The 25,955-nt window shown below is 39.1% G+C and overlaps 1 protein-coding gene across 1 annotated transcript in view; it reads left to right on the top strand.

Moving 5' to 3' along the window:
* Positions 1 to 25,955, top strand: part of fat4 (FAT atypical cadherin 4) — a 228,135-nt gene that overhangs the window by 163,239 nt on the left and 38,941 nt on the right. Inside the window, exon 7 of the mRNA XM_057849592.1 lies at positions 23,483 to 23,663. Within this exon, the coding sequence (XP_057705575.1) occupies positions 23,483 to 23,663 (181 nt within the window). The remainder of the gene's footprint in view (positions 1 to 23,482; positions 23,664 to 25,955) is intronic.

Genomic DNA, 25,955 nt, shown 5'->3' with positions numbered 1-25,955 from the left:
GAAATGGATGGAAATAGGTCTGGATGAAAGGAAATTGGTGGATGAAGATATTTAATCCAAAGCAGAATAACTAATGAGGCATCGTATATTGAACGTGTAGGGTACTGGTACTATCCCAGCTGACTTAGGTCAAAAGGCAGCTTGAACCCTGAACTAATTGTTAGTCACTCGCACTCACATCACACTGCCAGAAACTGAACTCACGCTACCTGCACCACAGTCCAGTGAATGTACCACTCCACATCAGAGACTAACCAATAACATAAGTTTTTTTTTTTTTTTTTATCTCGCTAGCCAAGTTCCACTCACACAAATCTTTAATAGCATCCACCTCATCCTTTTCAACATTTCATTCCCCTGAGAACTCAGTTACTGCAAGTAAACTTACTAAAGGAAGCCTGTCTGTGAGGATTGTCTGTTATCTTGATTTCAACATTTGGAATTTGACCTTGACTTTAAAATATCAGTGCTCAAAAAACCTTTTGAATTTAAGGTGAACACATACAGTATATAACAACGATAAGTCTTAGTCTTTAGATATCTTTGCAGCAGTGGCGGATGCTGGTCTTTCAATGAGGGGAAACTCAAAGTGTGTCTGCCTGTGAGTGCTTTGAGACGGTGGAGGGGCTCAGCGGCAGCTGCTGCTTGGTAGGGAAAGAAACTAGAATACCAGAAGTTAAGTCTCCAAAGACAATCAACTACAATAGAAAAAAAACCCCACCAGAAATAAGCTTGATTTTTGGCAAATCGTTTTTAACACAGCAAGTGTGACTAGGACGATTATAAAAGTCCCTGGTTCAACTCAGCGCAATGGAATGAACAATGGAAAAAAGGCCTCCCGCAGATGTTAATACGACAAGATCACTGATTTGCTTATTTCCCTGTCAATCATGCGCAGAAGCATGAAAACAAATTACTAAGCCTGTTGCAATATGCAATAATTCCATTTATCACACTGTAAATAAAAATGAAGGTGGTAATTTTATTGCCTCGCGCACAGCAGACTTGCTATTAGGGCCCAAATACACCAGATGCATCATCGTTCCGGGTTCGGTCCAGCTCCGGTAAAAAATAGCGTCGTATCCAATCCGTTCCCATTATATCCTATTATTCATCGTAAAGCGGCCGCGTCAGTACTCCGAATTGACTGTGGACCATCTCCGGCGTGCCGGAGCCCGCAGGATGGTTTAGGCTATTTTTTATTTTTGCCGGAGACGCATCCGTCAAAATGGGCGGAGTCGGGCCTGGAGTCAACAGCCCAGTTGCTTATTCATGGTTTAACCAGCAAACATGGACGAAGAACGCTCCATCATGGAGGTTGGAAAGTCACAAAGTGATTTATAATGCAGCAAATCATCATTATATGGACAACATTAAAATGAAGCTATATGTGTCTTTTTTTGGCAATGACATCAAACACAGGATGTGCTGACAACGTTTTTTATTAACACACGGCGCTAACAACACTTCCTCAACCTGTGGCTCACGGCAGGCTGTGTCTCTCACTGCCGCGTCACATGAACAAAACAACATCACCGTTGCGTGCGCTTCAGGTTGCCTCGGAAAACATCAAATCAGAATATTACACATGGAACGCCATAGCAGAAGCTATAAGGGGAAAAGTTTTCATCTGCCTAAATGCTTAAGTTATCAGGTGCAATTTTATTTTTTTTCTTGAAAAAGACATTTTATTTCTTCTGTGTTTCTGTGCGGTATTAATATTATTGTCATTTAGCTAAAATAGGCCTGGTCTATTGTTTTCAGTTGTGATTTCTTAAAAAGTATTTTTGAATTCAAGAGTAAACATTTATCGCATTTACGTAAATGGGTGTACTTGATCTATTAATATGTACTAGGGTTGTTCTGATTAAGGTTTTTTTTTCAGCTCCCGATCCGATCCCGATCGTTTTAGTTTGAGTATCTGCCGATCCTGATATTTCCCGATCCGATTGCTTTTTTTTTGCTCCCGATTCAATTCCAGTCATTCCCGATAATTTTTCCCGATCATATACATTTTGGCAATGCATTAAGAAAAAAATGAATAAAACTCGGACGAATATATACATTCAACATACAGTACATAAGTACTGTATTTGTTTATTATGACAATAAATCCTCAAGATGGCAATTACATTATTAACATTCTTTCTGTGAGAGGGATCCACGGATAGAAAAGACTTGTGACTTTGTATATTGTGACTAAATATTGCCATCTATTGTATTTGTTGAGCTTTCAGTAAAGGATACTGTAGCCATGCCTAAATGCATGATGGGAAGTGGAACCATGAGCAATTGATATATCTTCTCTGCGTCGGGAAATAACATAAGGTGTTAAGAAAAAGATCAATTGCTTCCTTGCTTCCCCACATTGCTTCCCATGATATTTCTAATAGTAGGAAGAGGGATTGTAAGGTTTTAGCCAATTAGAAAAAGGCTCCAAAGGCCACCAAAATTCACCCTACTCATTTTACGCTGTCTTAAATCTCTCTATACAGGTAAAGCGGCGCCATTACAGTTTGAGCGCAACAATGCCTGAGTGGGTCGTGCAGCGCATGCAATAATTGCGTTAAATATTTTAACGTGATACATTTTTTTAAAAATTTATTACCGCCGTTATCGGGATAAATTTGATAACCCTACCTTAAGCCTAAACTAAAGATGAGTGAAACGTATTATGTCTGTAACGTTAAATGCAATTAGAAAATGATTTAATTAAAAAAAATATATATATATATTAAAAAAAGGCATGGCCGATATTTATTTGCCGATTCCGATACTTTGAAAATGACGTGATCGGACCCGTTCGATCGGGACATCTCTAATATGTACTGTTGTCTCACTGTGATATTGTAAATTGGTTTAAAAAATATAATAAAAATGGGGGCGGGGGCAATAATATCGCAATAATTTATGAGATTAATTTTCGCACACTAAAATTTGTTATCGCGACAGGCCTACAAATGAGACATGCTGGCTGTCATCTGTCATTCCATGGTGATCATATTTTGATTTCCCAAAAGAGGAAACAATTAACAGACATTGATAATCCCCATTTAGTCCTATATTCAACGTTGTGGATTGAAAGAACGCGTGCACACGCTTGCATGACGCACACATAAGCCTTATGTGTGTGTGTGTCAGTTTCCCCTGACTCGGCCATGTAAGCAATACTGAAATATTGCTTATTTGGCGCACATAGAGAAACACAGCATAATCAGAGTTATCCTTTACTTAATTTTTTTTTTTTTTTTTTTTTAATGACTGTGATCAAGCCTGCTCCTGCGGGGAAGCTGAGTTCAAGCTAGTCGCTATACCACTAATTCACAGATATCGCTGCCTTCCTGCCTGCCGCTCTCGCTCTTTGCTGATGTAATTGCTGCATGAATTCCGATTTGGGAGACTTGACAGTTCAGACCGCTGACACATTCTGGAAAAATGTGGCCCAGATCAGATTTAAACCACATGCAAAACTGAGGATTTGAAAATGTCCACTTCTATGCGACTTGTCATGTTCAGACCGTCAAGTTAATGCCTGATTCAAGTCGGAAAAACACGAAAAATCGGATTTGTGCATCAAGATCTGCAGTATGAACCTAGCCTATTTAACAAAATTAAAAAATGTTCACTACTGTTTTCAGCCACCTTTGTAGCATTTTTTGTTCCCTTAAAGGTGGAACATAAAAAATCCAATAGGTCTGGTTTTCTTTTATCAAACTACTGACTTGGATCACAGAGAATCCAGACAGACACATTTCTATGAGTTGCTTGAACAGACGTTACTGGTTTTGTAATCATTTCTTTACAGCTAAATGATTAAAGTTCATGTGTTTTTTTCACAAAAACATTTTTCAATCCAATGCTATGTTGTGTTTGTTGGCATAATAGACCTGTCGGTGCTGAAGGTCTTTCATCTTTGAGTCTTAAATAAAAGCTGAAAAAACTTTTTAGGGTTAAATGAGAGCATGTCTATCACAACCACCAAGCTTGTCTTTTAATCAAACTTGAGTTGTCTAAAAAACTGTCCATGCATGCTGCTTTACTTCACTAAAGGACCCCCAGATTAACACCCTTTAAATAAGATTATGCTTACACACCAACAGAAGTGAGGTAGTATGTTGATTGTAGGGCTGCAGCTATCGAATATTTTAGTAATCGAGTAATCGACTGAAAATTCTATCGATGAATCGAGTAATCTGATAAAACATTTTTTTTTTTGTAAAGAGCAATTATAAATATAGATGAGAAAACAAGACATTTCATCTAATATTGAACCATTTTCAATCAATCAATGTCTTTATTTTCGATGTACATTGTTGAAAACAGCCAATAATTGCATCTCAAATGTGACAAAAAAAAAAGACTAATTCACTGCTTTCACTCAAAAAAGTTTTAGATCTTACAAAAAATTTCTTACCTAAAAATGTCATTACGCTTGATAACACACATCACTTAAAAAAGGTGTTTTTCCCACGTGTTTCAATTGAATTTCCACTTGTGTCAAGCTATAAGTTCTACTTAAGTTTTAAGTTAGTCTAAACTGTAAGTCCTGATAGGATTTTGAGTTCTTGCAGTGTTCAAAATAAATGCTGTGCTGTATTGGAGCACATTAGGCACCAGTGCTACTTGGTGTTTTATCCAGCAATGACTACTGAGCTAAAATTGACAGTTAGCATTATTAATTTTGTATTTTACACCCTAATCATTCTACCGCGCATTTTTCACAGATTAAATAAAGCCTGTATGTAAGAGTTAGCCACACATCGACAGTGGTCATAATGAATAGAAACCTAGCCCTCCGCAGGGATAACGTTACGTGAGCGAGTGACAGTAACGTTAATCTTATTTATGAGCGCTGAGAAGTGTACTGCTTTAAGATGGTGGCTGTTTTATTAACGCCGCCGAGTCGGTCATTTCGCATCCAGTTCTACGTACATGTGATATCTATGACACACATCAGACACTACCTGCTACCATGTTGCTACCACCGTAGCAACATGCGGGAGTAGTTTTTACAACGTCAGCGCAGTTTGTAATGGCTGTCGGCTACAGTAAGGTATTTTTTTTTTTTGCTTCTTCCTCTACGCACGTGACGTCAGCGTGTTGTCCCGCATGAAAAGTAGTCCGGGCAAACATTTGCGTTTGTCACGCATTTGTGAGAGTACTGTATATAATTCTATGATTTTTTTTTTTGTGTGTTTTTTTGTATGGCATTGTTTTTACACAGGGATTCAATTCAGAGGTCATTTGATACACTGATAATGATGTCACAAGTTAGTGATGGGTCCAGGAATGAGGGAAGAAAGGAACGGACATCAAAATAAAAAAATATTGCAACATGAGAAAACACTGGATCTGTTTCCACACATAAATCGAAACTCTTCTGTTTGTTGTTAAGCACTCGAAACCGCAACTATTTATTTTCAAACAGCGAGTAGAGAGAGTAATTTCAAGACCACAACAGTAATAAAAAAGTTAACATAAACTTTTGCCCTTTTCTCGTGCCTATTGACCTATCCCAAAGAGGTCAAACATTGTACCCTATCACGAAGATACTTAAAATTAATGTAATGTGTGACGATGGTGATGTAACCATCTTTGTGTTCGGAATTCAGTTGCCATGCAAGGCAACCGGATTTCTCTAGGCGACAGGCTTGAGTTAGTACACTGAGGCCACATTAAAGTCTCGATTTAACAAAACTACTGCACAAAGAAGAACAAAGGGCTTGGGGGTGATGGGAATTGCCTATGGAAAAATAGTTTTGTAACCACCAGGACAGCTGGCATTCCTGCTGAGAAATTTCCAACAGCTCTCTTTCCGTGACAAAAAAAATGATGTCATTTGCTCGGTGCCGGACTCAGGCCGCCGAGCTGGCACCTGCCTCGGCTGCAGTCTTAACGATCAATGACCCTGACAGTCTTTGGTAGATTCCAGCAAAGTCTTAATGTGATGCTGGCTCATTCCTCTCCTGTCCAGTCATTCTATTGTGCAATAAGAGGAGGTGATTGCGGTTTTAAAAAGGCATCCAAGGATTGTTTTACTCACTATAACAGGGATTGGCAAAGCAATGTTTGCGAAACAATATCTAGAAAAGTCGATTCAAATATTGTGCTCGGTAGGGGTGTGACAAAATATCAAAATGGTGATATATCGTGTTACTTTTTATCCCAAAAGGTTATCGATAGGGATGGGAATTGATAGGATTTTTCCGATTCCGATTCCATTATCGATATTGCTTAACGATTCGATTCTTAATCGATTCTAATTTGGGGAAAAAGAAGAACAAACATTTTGATTGGCATCGAGTTTGTTTAATCAGAAGTCACAACCTTACAAACTCACAACGAGGTCAAAAGAGGCCCAAAGCCTCAATATTAACTGTGGCAATAAGTGGCAAATGCACAAGAATGTGTAACATTTTACTGGAACATTTTTCTAATAGAAATAAAAAATACTGGTATATATCGGCATATAGGTCGTTGTTCTGCCTTTGGCAATATATGTTAAACTTGCAGGGGTCCCCAAACTTTTTCCTGTGAGGGCCACATAACTTTTCCCTTCTCTGATGAGGGGCCAGGGTCATTTTGTAACAGAAAAAGTGTGACGATTGCAGGAGTGCCTGAATGTAAAAAATTAATGTTTTTCAGAAAGCCACGATCAAATAACCCTTTCTGGATTCTTCACGGAACAAAAGTAAATAAAATAAAAATAATAATATAATATAACATAATAATAACAAATAATAATAACACTATTAATCAAATAGATAATAACCAAATAACCCTCTCTGAGTTCTTCACAGAAAAAGGCCAGGAAATAAATAACACTATTGAGAAAAAAAAAAAAAAAATTCAAAATGCTTTCTGGTATTGTTCAGGGGGCCGGACCAAATGTGGAGGAGGGCCGTATCCGGCCCGCGGGCCGTAGTTTGGGGACCCCTGTGTTAAAGTGTATTATTTACCAATATGTTGAAATGCATGCCTATTCGTTTTTATGATGCTTTCAAGCTCAAGTTGGGGCGCCCTTGCGCTTCCTCACGCGAAGAAGAACGTGCTCACGTGAAGAAGAGCGCGCTTACACGTGAAGAAGAAATGCCGCATCCAAGCGAGTGAGCGAGTTAGTGAGAGAGGGAAACACTGCTACGACCCTACGTTCTTTGTTAATGTTTGTAAAATATCTACAGAGGCAACGCCGGTATGTATCATCTTTTGTGTTGTTGTGTGTTTCCACTCGCGATCGGACACTTAAATCCAGTTGTGTAGTGGTTTGAACGATGTGCTAATGCTAGCGAACGCATGCTAACCGTTTTGTTATTACTGTATTAGCAGCTAATCATTGCTGATTTACATTGATGCAAACCTGTTTGTTATTGGGGACGAAATTGTTTAGTTTCATTTCTATTTTTAGTTTCACTCTTCAAGTGATGGTTGAATAAAGTCAGCAAATTATACCAACGTCTTCTGTATCGTCATTTGGGAGTTTAGCTAGCTGTATAGCCAGGACTGAGCCTTAGCGTCTCGGTGAGGACAGTGCAGTCGTATTCCCTCCCGATGCAGTTATCTCCACCTTCCCTCCCGATGCAGTTATCTGCACCTTGCAATGACTGCAAGTTGCTTTGTTGTAAATTTTCCTCGTGAAGTGAAGACACACTTTCGAGCGTTTGAACCTACGTGCTGTCATTGTTATGTTTACGGCTGCAATGCTCCTGCTAAACCATCATAACCTTTCATTTTCACCCTCTTTCCTGGTGAAGTGTAGCCAAACTTTGGAGCGGGTAGTTCTTGGCGCCATGCTAGTTTGACGCGTCTGGACAACAAGACACATCACGACGCAATATGCGTCTTTAGGAATCGTTAAAGGGATCATTAAGGCTTTTTCATTGTGATGTCGAGGCCTCGAAACACGAGGAACCGGTTCGGAATTGGAATCGGGTTTCGATTCCCATCCGTAGTTATCGATATGCTCCTGCAAGAATCGAGATATCATTTTTAAAAGGTGTCAATTTCTTTAAAAGAAAAAAAAAAAGGAACCAACAAGTTGCTTCCAAAATCTTCCACCATAATAGTGTCTCAGTTAACGCTAAGGCTGCATTGACTGTGCTAGACGCCCAATCCAGTGAGACTGGGAAAGTATGTTCATTCGAAACCAGGGCATTCACAGTCATTCTGTCCGATTTTCAGGGCATTTACAGGTCACTTGCTGTTCATTTTAGGGCATTTCCAGGTCATTTCCTGTTGAGTTTAAGTCACTGCATATTCATTTGGGTGATTCCCAGGTCACTTCCTGTTCTGTAACACAAAATAAACAGGAAGTGACCCATAAAATACCCCAAAATCAACAGGAAGTAACTGAAAATCAACAGGTAAATGACATTAAATGGCCCAAAATTACCTCATTGTTTGGCATTGGCTGCCACTGACGGCCATAGACGTTCAATCCGTTTGAAGTGGGAGGGATGGCAGCGTTCATTCGCTGCCACCCTCCCAGATCAAACGGATTGGACGCCTACTAGTGATAAACTCATTATGATTCACAGCAGAAGCTTGTTTTTCTGTTTATTAGTTGTTTGTAGAATATCCTAGAATGATTTCCTGACCAATGTATCGATAATCGTTGTATCGCCATATTGTCAGATCATCGTTACCGTGAGCTTTGTATCGCAAACCGTATCGTATCGTGAGGTACCAAGAGGTTCCCACTCCTAGTGCTCGGTAACCAACCATATAAGCACTAAGCCTATCAAAAGAAAAACTTGCCTTTTTCCAGCAGCATAAAAAATATTCTAGCCCTCTAATCAGCAGTATAAATTGTCATTTGATGACAGTTTTTTTATATTCAAAAAAATTTCTGAGCATCTTGTTTTGATCATTCATTGGAAAATTGGCATCACCACCCTACCACCCAAGGTATTGCATATCAGTTGTAATGCAGTGAATGCGTCCCGAAAAACGGCAACTTTTGAGTATTCTTTTACCTTGAAGGTGCACAATGTAAGATTTGGCTTCATTATTCATGAAATGACCATAATATTTCAATCGATATTAAAGAAACATGTTTTTATGGAAAAGGTTTTAATTTTCCCATTTTAAAAGACAATTTAAAGCTACACTTGGTAGTTTTTGAGTTTTGGTCGATTTTAGCGATGCCGGTGGACAAATGCGGTAGTTTTTTTTGCCTTAAGAAAGACTGCGTTTCTTATTAAGGACCAGCACTCACCCGCACAGTGTCATAAAATCATCAATCAATCAATCAAAAATCAAGCTCCCAGTCGCCTGGAGATGGATTAAACAACTTTTCTGTTACCAGCAGCTGTGTGAAGGATGAATAGTTATAAGATAATGGATCCAGTTATGGCTAAACAGTTGCATAAGACTGTTAGCAACTGTGTGGCTAAGCAACCCACCCGAACTTTGACAAGTTCGGTTGAAGGGGGGGAGAAAGCCAATGTTTATTCTGTATATCCTGGTAGCCTCTTTTTTTCCTCCTCAGACAAAAGTTTTTGTCTGTTTTGTTGCTCTGCCATCTTTGCGGAATTCGCAAGCATTCGCGTCGACGTCCGTCTTTCTAATAAATGGGGAAAAGTGGGGGTTACGTATGCCATAAAGCAGTCGGCACATTTATAGTTTTTTTGTGTAGCAGAGTTCCTGCCACCCTCCTCAAAGTTAATTAGTGCCGGTGAAAGCGATACAGACCCTGCAAGATTTAAAGAGGTGGCATTCAAGTAGTTGTCAGTCGACATATTATCACAAATGTTATGAAAATATTAGGGCTGTCAAAATTATCGCGTTAACAGGTGGTAATTATTTTTTTTAATTAATCACGTTAAAATATTTGACGCAATTAACGCACATGCCCCGCTCAAACAGATTAAAATGACAGCACAGTGCAATGCCAACTTGTTACTTGTGTTTTTTGGAGTTTTGTCGCCCTCTGCTGGTGCTTGAGTGCGACTGATTTTATGGGCTAAAGCACCCATGACCATTGTGTAATTATTGACATCAACAATGGTGGGCTAGTAGTTTATTTTTTGATTGAAAATTTTAGAAATGTTATTAAAACGAAAACATTAAGAGGAGTTTTAATATAAAATTTCTATAACTTGTACTAACATTTATCTTTTAGGAATTACAAGTCTTTCTATTCATGGATCGCTTTAACAGCATGTTAATAATGTTAATGCCATTTTGTTGATTTATTGGTATAATAAACAAATACACTACTTATGTACCGTTTGTTGAACGTATACATCCATCTTGTGTCTTCTTTCCATACCCACAATAATTTACAGAAAAATATGGCATATTTTATAGATGGTTTGAATTGCGATTAATTATTTTTTAAGCTGTAATTTCCTCGATTAAAATTTTTTGAATCGTTTGACAGAAAATATTTTATAAAGGTTGAAAAGTTACATAGTGTTCCTTTTAGCACAATAAATTTGTTCCAGTTTAGCTTGAGTGTTCATCATTCGCCAATCACGAGACCCGTTTTCAATCTTCGTCTGGGTTGCCACAGCTCTGTACGCCCTGTAAACTAAGGCTGTGCCAACTTTGACATGCAGTCTGAATTATCTCTACCCTCGCAAGCAAGAAAAAAAAACATAATTACAAATCTCAAAGAATTCAAGACAACAAAAGAAGCAAAACAAAGAAGATATGCATTCATTTGGCGTGGTTGTCCTACATTATTTAGCATGTGGATCCAATTATCGGTGTTTTGCCGGTGCTACGTTATTTAGCCTGTGGATCCATTGACCGGGGCAAGGATAAAGTCTTTACGCGTGTGGATGCGCAATGGAGCAATTAAATCGTCTCTGTGGATGTTGGCAATGCATTACCAAATTATAAATTTCTTCTACAGTGTGCTTATACATTGAGAAAAGTACATAGCCCTCCCTCACTTCGGTCTTGTTGACATGAACTAACTTGGAATTCGTGTCACGGCTCTTAATTACACTGAAAATGTCTTGCATGAAAATAAAAAATAAGATAAACCTTCTGCAGAGGACTCGTCGCTTGCCACTTAAGAGTTTTTTTTCCAGCGGATTCTCCAGTATGAAGCGGTATTCTGGCAACCCGAAGGGGGAGGGCATTTTGTGCTAGTCAATATGTTGATCTAGTTGCTTTACCATTTTTGGCCATCAATCCTATATTGTGCACCTTTAAACTCAACCACATCTTAAGGACTAAAACTTGAAAGTTTCTGATGTGGAGGTTTATTCGTTAATCATTCAGAAAACATCTCTAACATTTTTGATAATGTGTCATATCTCGTTACAATACTGAGTGGGAAAAGTATACAAGTAGTCCCCGGTTTACCAACGAGTTCCGTTCCTGCGCTGGCGATGTAACCCCGGATTTTCACGTAAATCGGAATCATTCCTTTAAATACCTCAAAACACCCCCTAAATTAAAAAAAAATAACTATCCAAAATCATGTATTTTACGTCATTGTACTGTCCTCGCCAAGACCTTGGAGCTAAGCTTCGAAATGACGATGTTAGACATCCGTGTAGTTTGCTGACTTTATTCATCCAATGATGACATCATCACTTGCACAATGAAACTAAAATAAAATGAAATCAGTCTCATCTTCAATAACAGCAATTCAAATTTGTGTTGACAACTAGCTGCTGATGCAGCAATAACAAACAATTTGCATGTATCAAAAACAATCACATAAACTCGACCCAAGTGTTTGACTACAATTGAAAACACACAATAAACAGTACAAAAGGGGTTACTGTATATACAGCTGTCGCCTCTGGATGCTTCACAAGCAACGGATTTGCACGCAGACTGTCACATTTGGCACTCGGCTGCTCTGTATGTGCGGGCGCGTCTTTGAATGCGCTCGCTTCCTGTTCTACGCTTCCTGTGCCCAAATTAAAAGCATGCATTACAAAACCAAAGTCAACATTTAAAAAGTAAATAAATACACGAGAAACAGGCGTTGTAAACAGAGGTGGGTGGAGTAGCCAAAAACTGTACTGAAGTAAGAGTAATGTTACTTCAAAATAATATTACTCAAGTAAAAGTAGTCATCCAAAAATGTACTCAAGTACAAGTAAAAAAGTATCTAGTGAAAAGAATACTCAAGTAATGAGTAACATTGTGAGTAACTGCTTTTTTTTGTTTTGTTTTGTTTTTTTTAAACAATGGTATTTTTTTTCTCTCAGCACAAACTTATTTATATGAACTGTTGTTATAATGATACTTAACAATTAAGCATTACAGAAATACAAAACAAAAAAAATTGAATTCCGGGAGAGAAAAAAAACTGACAGAAATGAAGCATTATATGTCCAAAGACCATGAGTGCCCTGTTCTGGAGAAAAAAATAGTTCCTAGTTTGAATAGTGCCAAAAAAAAGAAAATCTGGGAGAGAGGTTTAAATCTGCGCATTCGATTCATGTTGAGAGCAGCGGTCTATGTCAAATACTTAATTTTTTACAGTGCTTTAAAGACGCCATGTATTTGAACAGGCTAGAGCAGTACTTCTCAAATAGTGGGGCACGCCCCCCCTGGGGGGGCGCAGAGCGATGCCAGGGGGCGCATGTGACCTCGGGGAACATGCATTTTTTAATTTTTTTTTTTGCCGTACTGGAATAAAGTGTACTTGCACATCCACTCAGTGGGTGGCAGTGGCGCTCTCATTTTCAGAGTGCGCGCAGTATTTTTGAACTAAGGAGGAGCACTCAGCACACACAGAAAACAGATATGAAGAGCAGTGTGCCGCCGCCGTTTTCGAAAGCCGTTTTCCCACTGGACTCACTCACGCAGCGACCCACTGTCTTGTCCGGTTCTCACATCGCCGCCCGAGAAGTGCCATTTTCGGCTTGGGATCGTCACAACGACCGCCCTCACCTACGGTTCTACCTCAGCCGCCGAGAATGCGCTTTTTTCGTGCCGTTTGCCTTTTAGCTTTGACTTTTAATACAGTGGGTGATGAGGAAAGACCACATTTTACTGTGTCTAAAAATAATTATAGCGGACAGCCAGAAGCCAAATCAATTAAGACGTCACTTAAAGACATTAGACCCCAATCTCATTGATAAGCCGCTTGATTGTTTTTCAGCGAAAACGTGCCGAATATTGCCAACTATCGTCCTGCTTTGTCAGTGATATATCTGTAAACCAGTGAGCATTGTTAACATGCTCATTGCAAAATAACTCCACACCATTGCAAAGGAGGTAATATTGTGAGCAGCAAAAATATTGAAGGACACTTTTTTGCTTTTATTCAGTTTTGTTTTTTGGTCAAATTTTTTGGCATATTGTCCTCATGAGTGAATGTTTCTAATCAATTTTAATTTGTTATTATTTACTGATTTTATTAAATTTTACTTTTCTGTATCAAATGGTCAAAAATGTACCTTGAGTGTATTTTTTACAGTTTGGATGTGACTTTTTTTTTTAAACTCAGGCAAATTGATGCGCGTCAAGTCTTCTCTTTTACAAACAAAACAATGTTAATAAAGTCATACTTTACTATAAGTTGATCTATGCTACTTTTTTTCTTTATTAGAAAAAAAGGACACAATGTTTGGCAGATGCGTATTTATAATAGTAATTTTATAGACAAATGATACTATTTACAGTGGCGGCAGGGAGTTTGGGGGGGTGCGAAACATTTACGTCTTCCTTGGGGGGGCGTAACAGAAAATAATTGAGAACGGCAAGCTTGCATCAGATTGGTGTAATGGAGTCATGTGATTATTGTTGCGACGTCTCATTGGTGAAATTGGTAGAGCTACTCTTGGCATCTCTGGGAAAAAAAAAAAAAATCTAATACGTAGAATAACGAGGAAAAACGAAACGACTCTCGTTTAGCCCAAAGTAGCGGAGTAAAAGTAGCGTTTTTTTCTTCACAAATCTACTCAAGTAAAAGTAAAAAGTATGGCTTAGTAAAACTACTCTTATAAGTACATTTTTCTCAAAAAGTTAATCAAGTAAATGTAACGCATTACTACCCACCTCTGGTCGTAAAGTCGAAATTGCGTAAGTCGGGTCTGTCGTAACCCTGGGACTACCTCTAGTTCCAGATGAACGGCTTACATATGGCTTGTGCACTGTGCCTGCCTGGCGACCAGTCCAGGATGTATCCTGTCTCTCTCAAAGTAAGTTAGGATAGGCTCCAACTCACTCTGTAGTTTAAAGCCGTAAGGAAAAATGGATGGGTAGGCATACATGACATTTTTGTTTAACCTCATCTATGTACGAATGACCTGGACCCTTTGTTTCTTAAAATCAAATGTGGCCCCTGACCACAAGAGTTTGCCCACCCGTGCACGAGAACACGCTTGATAGCGGGGAGTAATTTCAGAATCGGAAACAGATCATATACTGCGGCTGCTGTGTTGATGTTAATTTATCAAGCATATTTTGTGCGTCTCACCTTGAGCGTAACAATCTTAGTGTCCATTAACACGCATTTGCATTCGTGCCAAGGTATCGAGTTCCTAGACGGCTAATTCTGTCAGCCCACGCGATGTAACAGGATCGATGTGAACTATTCGTACGTTGGACAGCAGGCTCGGCGCAGACAGCTGCCAGGGGGTTATGTGATATCGGAGGGCTCCGAGGGGCTAAGACGGCACGTCTCGTGGCTTTGGCCGCACGGCGAGAAGTGATACAGCCGAGAGAGATGTGAGAAACGCTTCCCTTCTGATCCTCGCGCCTGTCGACAACGTCGGGGTCGGTGTGGGGTCAGGGCCGCTCGATGGGAGTGTTTGAGTGCACTTATAGTCAGGAGCGCGTTTGCGCCGAGCTTACGGAGGATTAGCCTGAGCGATGTCCCCGTGCTTGTGGTGGACGAGACATTTGCGGGTCAAAGGTGGCGCAAGTGCTTGGCGGAGGAGGATGATTGTGCGTTCTCCCCAGACGGTAAACAGGTCGTGACATCACATCCTGCACCCGGGGGAGTCAAAGACATTGGGATTGTATGCGCATACACACACACAGCTTGTATGTGTTTCCGATCTAAATCGGGAAACAATGTTATTGCAGGTATTTTGAGGCTTGCAGATTTAGTATCTATCAATCCGTCTTGCTGATTCCATTCTGGGCCACGAGGAGTTATGGTTGGATGGAAGTAACAAAATACTGGTACAGTACTTTAACAGATTTTTTTTTCCATAGTCATCATAGGCGGAGTTTGACTTTTGGGGCTGGGGGGCACAACATGTTGATGAACCAGAAACGGAGTTTCAGCAAAAAAATATAACTTCCAAGAATAATTATCATAATAAGTTGAAAATACGCATTTTTTTGTTTCCCATCATTTTTGAGGGGAATTCTAAATCAGACTGCTTAGGACAGCTATTCTTTTCGCCAAGATCGTCATCCATTGATTATGGTACGCCCGCCGGTGTTAACAGGTGTTCTGTCAGATTTTGCACCCCATCAGAAATTGTGACTTTGCGTTAAAAATCGCCGTGAAAACAGCGGTTACGAAGTAAACCCAACAAACTTTCTTTAAATAAAGGAATATTTACTTCAGTTTGATCATGGACGGACATGTGCAAAAGTTCACCTCAATCAATCAATCAATCAATCAAATGTATTTATATAGCATTTTACAAAACCTGAAAGGCCCTCAAAGTGCTTTACAACAAAACATGACTCAAAATAAATAAAAAGGCAGGAAAGTAGTATACAATGACATTAAGAAAAAAAAAAAAAGAAATGAAACAAAAACATCTCACCGCGATAGAAGTCCAGCAAATAAAACAATAAAACCGATAAAAACCAAAAACATTAAAAACCCTAAAGCAAATAAAACCAGGCTATCCTAATCTGTATAAAAGGCGAGTCTAAAAAGGTGTGTTTTTAACCGAGACTTAAAAAGACCTAGATCCGTAGTGGTGCAGATTTCAGGGGGAAGGCTATTCCACAGCATAGGGGCAGCAACCGCAAAAGATCGGTCCCCCCACTGTTTAAGTTTCGACCTCGGAACATGTAAAAGAAACTGGCCGGTCGAACGAAGAGTCCTGTCAGAGTAACGGAAGGTTAAAATTTCCGATAAATAAGATGGAGCCTGGCCATTAATAGAATTAAAAACAAACAGTAAAAGTTTGAAATCAATTCTAAAATGGACTGGAAGCCAGTGGAGTGATGATAGCACGGGGGTAATATGCTCACGTCTAGATGTACCTGTTAAAAATCGAGCAGCAGCATTTTGAATAAGTTGCAGATGAGAAATTGAGGACTTGGGGAGGCCAAAATAAAGTGCATTGCAGTAGTCCAGCCTTGAGCTTATAAATGCGTGAATTGCTTTTTCAAGGTCGTGGCGGCTAAGAAAAGGCTTCACTTTGGCCAAGAGACGAAGCTGGAAAAAACTTGCTCTTACAACAGAACTAATCTGCTTTTCAAAAGTTAGCCTGCTATCGAATATCAGATTTTTAACATGTGTCTTTAAAATGTCAGCCGGAGCACCAGAGTTGGGCTCAAAGGCAATCATCATAGAAGGTGTGCCAAAAGTAAGAAATAAAGATGTAAGAAGTTTTGTGCAAGCCACTGCTTCACATCAGATATGCACTCCATCAATTCAGCGATCGCAGTTTTTCTGCTATGTTGGCTGCACACAACAACTGCGCGCCGCTCTCTCACTGTTTACGTCTTCGCCATGTAATTAAGCATTAGTTTACGCCATTTTTGTGTAGAACATGTATGTTTACAAGATTACTTGTTTATTTAGCACGTGTTGATGAGATTCCAATTGAATGTAAAAGAGGGCTTATTTACCGCCACAACAGCTTTGGGAGCAAAATATTAAAAAGGTGCAAAATTTATTATACAATTAGCATCTTTAGTGGGGCAAATTGAAACTCCACTCACCATTTTGGCAGTGCTCTCTGGCTTTTTATGGTCCATATTTTCCATTCTTGGTTCTTGCGCAGTAGTTGTCACTTTTGAAAGCTTAGGTTTGAAAAAATTATGTATATCCATCTTGCCTCTTTGTTCCTCAGGTGGTTTTGGCTAAGCAAAGCTAGTTGTGTTTCTTGAATAAAACAACTTACTGAAAGGATTGACATTTTTTACTGACAGATCTTTAGTTACAGAACAGAAGAGAGGCATCATCAACATTAACTGTCCACTGGTGGGCTTTTTATTAGCTGACTCGAGCTCACTGCGTATCTGCGACTTCCGTGTGCTGTGACGAGCAGACATTACTAATCGAACATGCAGATACGATCTGCTCATATCATTACAATAGTCACATGATCTGTTCGAAAGATAATTTTAACCCATTATACATTTTTTTATGTTCATTTCATTCATTTTTGTTGTTTTTTTTTGTTTTACAACCTTTATTGATAATATTTTACCTGATTTTTTTAATAGTGTAAAGCGCTTTGAGCGCCTTGAAAGGTGGAAAAGTGCTATATAAGTATAACACCATTACCATTACCATTTTAAAATCATATATGGGAAAGTATATTACATGAAATGACACTTTTCGGCCACCGGGGGGGCTGGCACCCCCTTAAAATCCACTTATGGTAGTCATGAGAAAGTAGTCAGTGACATCAGGATCTTGAGTTGATCGGTCTACATGTGAGTGTTGAGGCATGAGTTGCAGCATGCTTTTGAGTTTTCTCATGGGAGTGTTAGTCCCGTTCAATAAATGGCTGAAGGCATAGGCGACTGTGGCTTTCCACATTCACTGATGTTGATGGGTATACTTAGGAGTTTTGTTTTACAACAGAGGAGGGGTGAAGAACGCCGGATGCCGCTAACAGTGAATTTCAAACTTCAAAACAAGTTTATGCCCCATTTTAGATATGAAATCCACCCAGTTTGTGAATCACCATGAGATGTTTCCTGGATAAATGGCTGTAATTTGGTCAAACCAACCTATGTTCTACTGCTAATTACTAAAACTTGGAAAAAGGGGAGAATAAAATTTTATTTTAAAGAGTGTCTACTCTTTCATTTGGTAGATTACTGTATATATAATCATAGAATACAATATATTTTGTGGGCTTTGAAAATGAGTCAAAATGAAAAATGGCTGGCAATCACAAGTTGGCTTCTCTTTGACTGCATTCAAGAGATGGTGTATCAGAATCCTAATTTAACATTTGGATCATAAACACAGAGCAAAAAGGTGACACCCTCGTTATATATTTTTTAAATTTGACAAAATAATCTGTTCTACGTATTCTTGCTCCCTGTCTAAAAACAACAAAATTTCCCCATCTTCTTGATAAGCACTGATGTTGCTTTGATAGCTGCTGAGCCCCTCTGAGCACTAAGCAGTTCATCTTTGATCAACAACAGCATGACTGCCAAACACACTTTGGCTGCCAGTAACTGTGCTAAAGTGATACAGACACTGAGATCAATTAAAGAGGATCAGCTCTAATCTGTTGCCAGGACAACCAAATGCAAGATTGAATATAAGACACAAGATAAGCAGCTTGAGTATTTGGGCTAATGTACAATAATATAAAAACGTCATGAACTTGCCGCACATTTTTTACCACATTTGTCAGCGGACGTCCTTGTATAAATCCGCAATCATTTTGGAATTAAACGTCTTTTCGTATTCATATAAATATTTGTAAAGGTGGCGAGAAGCCATCACCTAAATGTCAACGTTGTCCATATTTAGTAGGAAACGGAGATCCTGAAGTGGAACTGCAAGGGATGTGACTCATTTTTTGGGAATGAGTCAATAAAAATTGTCTTCTATGGTTCCAGGGCCTTTTGAGGGGGAAGTGGATCAAAATGTTTACCATTACCTTCTATTTTTCCCCTCTGGGACCCAGCTTTGTATATTCTAATTACTACTCATATTCAGTGCAGGAAAGCCAGGTAGATCTAAGGACGGATATCTGTTTATTAAACCAAACCCAGCGGTGGAGTGATGTTTTAAGTAAAGCAAAGCTCAATAATGTAGCATTTGATTACTTTAATTGGCTTTTAGACTTCAGCATCAGCACCCTAATATCCTTTTTTTTTTGCTTTAGGACACCACGCAATCTAACTAAACCAATGACTGTTTGCTTGGTTTTCTGCTCCAGTATCTCATATACCATTGTGAGGAAATAGAGCCATACTCCACATACCGTAATTTCCCGAATATAAGGCGCACCCGTGTATAATGCGCACCCCAAATTTACTTGTAAAATCTAGGGGAAATTATTGTACCCGTTTATAATGCGCACCCTAATTTTTAGAAGAAAACAGAGCTTGTGTACAGATACAGAGATGTCATTTTACTGACTGGTGAAACACAGCACAGGCATAGCACATTGGTAGCTCAAAACATTACCGTAAACTGACAATATTTACGGTAATAATATGATTTGACAACTTCTCCAACTTACCAGAATCTAGGAGAAAACAAAACAGATGCAACTTTTCTTTTAAAGGCTGCTGTATAACTTGCTCGTTTCCTCATGATGAATAAATGTTTCTTCCATGGATTGATACGGTAAAATGAAAGTGAGAACGTAAGTCGGAAATCCGTGAGAGCTCATAGCTGTCAACACGACAGTAACAAAAGGAACTATTGTTATTTGGGTTTGAGTTTCCCGAGGGACCGATATAGTTGACGGACACAGGAAGTGTGTGTCCTTACATTTGTTATGGTCCGAATTGCGGAGCTGCAATAAACGTCGACTCAAATGAGTTCAAGAAACTAAATTCTGTGCTTTATGAAGAGTGAAAAAAGCAGAATCTAACACAGATGAAATCATTCGGCCGATTAGAGTGAAGTATTACCGAAACAAAACGGTGACGTCACGTACCGTAATGGTCGGCAACGGGTCGCCGCATATGTTTCTTCAACACAACGTGGCCGTGTCAATGAAAAAAAAATCGGTTTATATATATATATATATATATGTAATACATATATATTTCTGTCTCCATCCATGTACCCGTTTATATTGCGCACCATGAGTTTACAAGTTGATTTTGGGGGAAAAAAGTGTGCATTATATTCGGGAAATTACGGTATTCAAAATTCTAGTTTAGCTTATAGTGCCAGGGGGGAAACTGCTACTGTTACAAACAACTTATATCTTGTGAAGGTAAATTAAAAAGAAACAAAGCAGTCGAATTGTAGCCTTAATGTAAAGACTTGTTTTGCAACCAGATGTCAAAGTCCCACAACTTCGTCATAAAGTTACAAATGTAATTTTTTGGCACAAAAATTCAAATTATAATTCATCTGGGAGTACATAAAATACTATAAGTACCGTATTTTCGCACTGTCCCACTCGTGTGTAAGTTGCATTTTTAGGGGCCTAAGAACAAATTTTATATAACATTTACAAAAAATAAAGCGATACATGGATAGGAAGACTTGTAGTTCTTAAAATATAAATGTTAGTTCAAGTTATAGAAATTTTACATTAAAACCCCTCTTAATGTTTTCGTTTTAGTAAAATTTGTAAAACGTTTGATCAAAAAATAAACTTGTAGCTCGCCATTGTTGATGTCAATAATTACACAATGGTGCTGAAACCCATAAAATCAGTCGCACCCAAGTACCAGCAGAGGGCGACATAACACCAAAAAACACAAGTAACAAGTGCACATGACACTGTGCTGTCATTTTAATCAGTTTGAGCGGGGCATGTGCGTTAAATGCGTCAAATATTTTAACGTGATTAATATGTATATATATATATATATATATATATATATATATATATATATATATATATATATATATATATGATTATTCATAATAATAATAATAATTAGTAATTTGGGGGGAAAATGACCAAAAAAAATTCTTATATGTATCTCTTTCCAATGCTAAATCTAAATTAATACATTGAAAATACACAATATATATATATTTTTTTTTTTTGGTGGGGGGGCCCTACTTCACGTTTTTGCACTTATCGCGGCGGGTTCTGGTCCCCCTTAACCGTGAAAAATGAGGGATCACTGTATAGCCTAAACAACACAAAATGAAAACTTGTTTACCTAACTCTCAATCTCAAACAAAATCACAACCAAATCCATTAAAATCTTCATCTTCAGTGTCACTTCTGAACAACTTCACCAACTCTGGAAGTAGCACTGCTTGAGCGGCCTTTTTGCTGTCAGTGTGAAAAAGGAACAAATATATACTCAGGCGCGTTTTATACTGTATATATAAGTCACAGAGCCCAGCCAAACTATGAAACAAAGTGTGACTTGTTACCCCAAAATTCACACCACCTGCAGCTGCGACACAGATGTGTGACGACTACGAAAACTTCTCAGGTCAATTTTTTCCGGTTGCGTTTGTGCTACGGATGTCTGCGGCAATCAGACAGAGGACATCATGAGGGCTCTCACACTAACGCATGAAGTCAGGTGCAATCGCGCGATAACGTGTGAGACTTCCACATAACATACAGGTGGTATGGACCAGGGTGTGTACTATGTACATCCCACAATAAGTGCAACAGGTGTTTTTTTTGTTCTTATATCATGAAACAAAAAGTAAAATTTAAATCATTGAATGAGTTTGTGTTATATGCATGAGGACATTACAAGCTCATTAAAAAAGTAACTACCGTATTGACCCCTCTTTTTCAAAACTCAAGAATGAAAAAAGACTTTTAAAACACCAAATTAATTTTTATACAGAAAATAATTATAGTGCATTCCAAACAAATGATTATAACAATATATTTGAGAGAAAAAGCATGTTATTTTGCCTCATTCAAATCTTGATATCTGAACATTTAAATATGTAAACTAAAGTGCAATCACATTCGTAAATGAATGGCTTCTGGTTTTTGAAATGTAAATAAGCCAATCTACTGTGATAAAACAACAACATTGCAATAATTGCATTAACCATCAAAGTGAAGTCAAACTGTAACTGTAGTCTTGAAACAAATCTGAATAAGGAAAAACATTGTAATAAAATAGTGCAAACTGGTTAAACTAAAAAGAGTAGCTGAGATCTGTCATGACAGAACATTGCTTAAATGATATCTGGCGCCATCTAGCGTCGTGAATAGGGAGAGTAGCTGAGATCTGTCATGACAGAACATTGCTTCAATGATATTTGGCGTCATCTAGCGTCGTGAATGGGTATAATGTCCAGACCGCGAATATAAGATGACCCCCTCTTTTTCAGTGTTATTTCAATGCAAAAAAACACTGTCTTATATTCGGGCCAATACGGTACTTTCTCTGAAAATAAAATGGCTTTACATAACATTTCTGTCAAGGTGTGGAGGCAAAGTGGACCCAAAAGCAGGAAAAGAAATGTAAAGCAAGGTATGGTGGCGGTGAACTCAAAAAATGTTTTAATGATAACTAACAAAAACACAAAGTACAAACAATAGGACTGGTGATCTAATACACTTCGGGATACAGGAACACCAGGCATAGACGTGGAACGCGAGGTGAACAGAAACACGAGGGCTTGGACAGAATATCGAAATCAACACTCGGAAAGACACTTGGATAGACCCAAGAAGAACACACAGCACATGAGGAACTTAAATACAGACATGGGGTAAAAAGACAATAAGGCACAGGTGGGTGACACAAGAGGCAGCAGATTGGTCAACACCCAAGGAGCAGGCCACAACAGGTGAAATCAATGGGTAATCTCAATGACCAGACACACTAGGCCAAAATTCTACAATTTCACCTCGAAGTGAATATAATAACTGTGATCCTCGTTGACAAATGTGCTTTATTTTGAAAGGAAACCGTTAAGTTTTATTTTGTATCAGTGCTAAACGTCCTTTCCAGTATGGTGGTATTGTTTCAAGTTCATGTGGTCCGGCCACGCGACTTCTGCGTCAAGCTTACGATTACGTGCGGTACATCCTAGCCCATTCCGCAGGCGATGGAAATTGTCAGCTTAGTATGAGAATACCTACGATGTCGTGAACGCAGCCAATCTTGTCGCAACTGCAGGCAGTGTGAAATCAGGGTTATCCATAAAATACAGTACTTAAAATGGTCTCAATATTGAATGTCAACGATATTCTATAACCAATGAACTGCCGTTACATCCATTATTTGCTTAGGGATGACTTTCTTTGAGGACATACTTTGAGGACATCTGATAGAAATATTTGGGCTTTTAGAGCTCTATCCAACAAAAGCAAATGAGAGGAAGGTTGGGTCAAATCAATCATTCCGTTTCTATTCCCCGGAAAAGCAGTGAGGGAATTAATGATGAGGTATTGAATGAATGAATGTGTATGTTGTTTTAAACATTTTTTTTATCAACCCTTGATCCATAGACTTCCACGCCAACTAAGCCTTAATAAAAATCCTTAACTTTTTAGTTCCAAACCACAAGCACATCTGAGTTTGAGGAAGAGAAGAACACAAAACATTCAACGTTTTTTGTAATGAACTCACTGACCTGAATTCCAGTTGATAATGTAGTCATAGAAATACAGTGTGATTTAAGGAATTAGAAAGATTTTATTTTAACTTTGTTTTTTTGTTTTGTTTTAAATCAAAACTCAATGATTTTCCAAAACTGCATCCTCAGGTTCTCCGTCACTGAGCGGAACGGGGACCGTGACCATATTGGTGGACGACATCAACGACAACGTGCCTGTTTTTGCTTCGTCCACTTTCCACACCACCATCATGGAAGATGCGCCCACCGGGACAGATGTGTTGTTAGTGAACAGTTCTGATGTGGACGTTGGCCCCAATAGTGTCATAAGGTAGATTTGTCCATCCATTTACTTACTGTTGTGCCTTCAGACAAAGTTCTTAGAAAGCACTAAGCTGTTGTTCCATTTTCCCTGGTCTTTGTCTCGACAAACCAACATTATACAGTGGGGCAAATAGGTATTTAGTCAACCACCAATTGTGCAAGTTCTCCTACTTGAAAAGATTAGAGAGGCCTGTAATTGTCAACATGGGTAAACCTCAACCATGAGAGACAGATTGTGGAATAAAAAAAACAGAAAATCACATTGTTTGATTTTTAAAGAATGTTTTTCCAAATTGAGTGGAAAATAAGTATTTGGTCACCTACAAACAAGCGAGATTTCTGGCTGTCAAAGAGGTCTAACTTTTTCTAACGAGGCTCCACTCGTTACCGGTATTAATGGCACCTTAACTCATTATCGGTATAAAAGACACCTGTCCACAGCCTCAGTCAGTCACACTCCAAACTCCACTATGGCCAAGACCAAAGAGCTGTCGAAGGACACCAGAGACAAAATTTTAGACCTGCACCAGGCTGGGAAGACTGAATCTGCAATAGGTAAAACGCTTGGTGTAAAGAAATGCCTGTGGGAGCATTTATTAGAAAATGGAAGACATACAAGACCACTGATAATCTCAGTCGATCTGGGGCTCCATGCAAGATCTCGCCCCGTGGCGTCAAAATGATAACGAACGGTGAGCAAAAATCCCAGAACCACACGGGGGACCTAGTGAATGACCTAGAGAGGGCTGGGACCACAGTAAAAAAGGCTACTATCAGTAACAATGCGCCGCCAGGGACTCAAATTCTGCACTGCCAGATGTGTCCCCCCTGCTGAAGCCAGGACAGGTCCAGGCCCGTCTGCGGTTTGCTATAGATTATTTGGATGATCCAGAAGAGGACTGGGAGAATGTGTTATGGTCAGGTGAAACCAAAATAGAACTTTTTGGTAGAAACACAGGTTCTCGTGTTTGGAGAAGAAGGAATACTGAATTGCATCCGAAGAACACCATCCCCACTGTGAAGCATGAGGGTGGAAACATCATGCTGTGGGGCATTTTTTCTGCAAAGGGACCAGGACGCCTGATCTGTGTAAAGGAAAAAAGGAATGGGGCCATGTATTGAGAGATTTTGAGTGAAAATCTCCTTCCATCAGCAAGGGCATTGAAGATGAGACATGGCTGTGTCTTTCAGCATGACAATGATCCCAAACACACAGCCAGGGCAACAAAGGAGTGGCTTCGTAAGAAGCATTTAAAGGTCCTGGAGTGGCCTACCCAGTTTCCAGATCTCAACCCCATAGAAAATATGTGGAGGGAGTCGAAAGTCCGTGTAGCCCAACAACAGCCCCAAAACATCACTGCTCTAAAGGAGATCTGCATGGAGGAATGGACCAAAATACCAGCAACAGTGTGTGAAAACCTTGTGAAGAGTTACAGAAAACGTTTGGCTTCCGTTATTGCCAACAAAGGGTACATAACAAAGTATTGAGATGAACTTTTGGTATTGACCAAATACTTATTTTCCACCATGATTTGCAAATAAATTCTTTAAAAATCAAACAATGTGATTTTCTGTTTTTTTTTTTTTTTTCCACATTCTGTCTCTCATGGTTGAGGTTTACCAATGTTGACAATTACAGGCCTCTCCAATATTTTCAAGTGGGAGAACTTGCACAATTGGTAGCTGACTAAATACTTATTTGCCCCACTGTATTAGTCTAAGAAGCATTTTAGTCACCCTAAAATCCATGTTTTGGTCTTTCATTCTGAGTTTTTCCACACTCACATCTCTTCCCCCACGGGGAAGCTGTTAAGGGCCCCCCGCCACAAAATTCCCCGTCCCCCTCAATCCGGACGTTGACTCAAGTCCGTCCCCTTCATTCTCTCTGCAAACTCTATTGGGTACGCACTGGGGGGTACCGCAGTGTGCTCCTGTTTCCCAAAACATCATAATGAGGATGTTAATCGTCTATGACAGTACGAGGTGTACACATCAGGGGGTTTAATGGAGACCAGAGCTGGTTACCGTCAGTTATTAGTTGGGATTCTCACGGGCCATTATGAAGGACTTAAGGTTTAGGACTTTTCAAGTTCCTTTGAATAGAAGTTAGCTTCCATGTGCCTTCCTACTTTCCTGTAATTTCCTGCACGACATCGTCTGGGTGTTTGGCTGAGTTGCCAATGACCTTTAATAAAAAGTAAGATGCATCTGCGTGTGAACGCACCATGTGCTTTTCAGTCCTCCTGCACTTGAATGTGTGGGGGCGTTCATACATTACTGTTTTTAAGGCAATCTATTA

Source organism: Corythoichthys intestinalis, chromosome 11 (assembly GCF_030265065.1).
Source record: "Corythoichthys intestinalis isolate RoL2023-P3 chromosome 11, ASM3026506v1, whole genome shotgun sequence".
NCBI classification, from domain to species: domain Eukaryota; kingdom Metazoa; phylum Chordata; class Actinopteri; order Syngnathiformes; family Syngnathidae; genus Corythoichthys; species Corythoichthys intestinalis.
The sequence above is the reverse complement of the archived record's forward strand: the minus strand, read 5'-3'. Positions and strand labels throughout refer to the sequence as shown.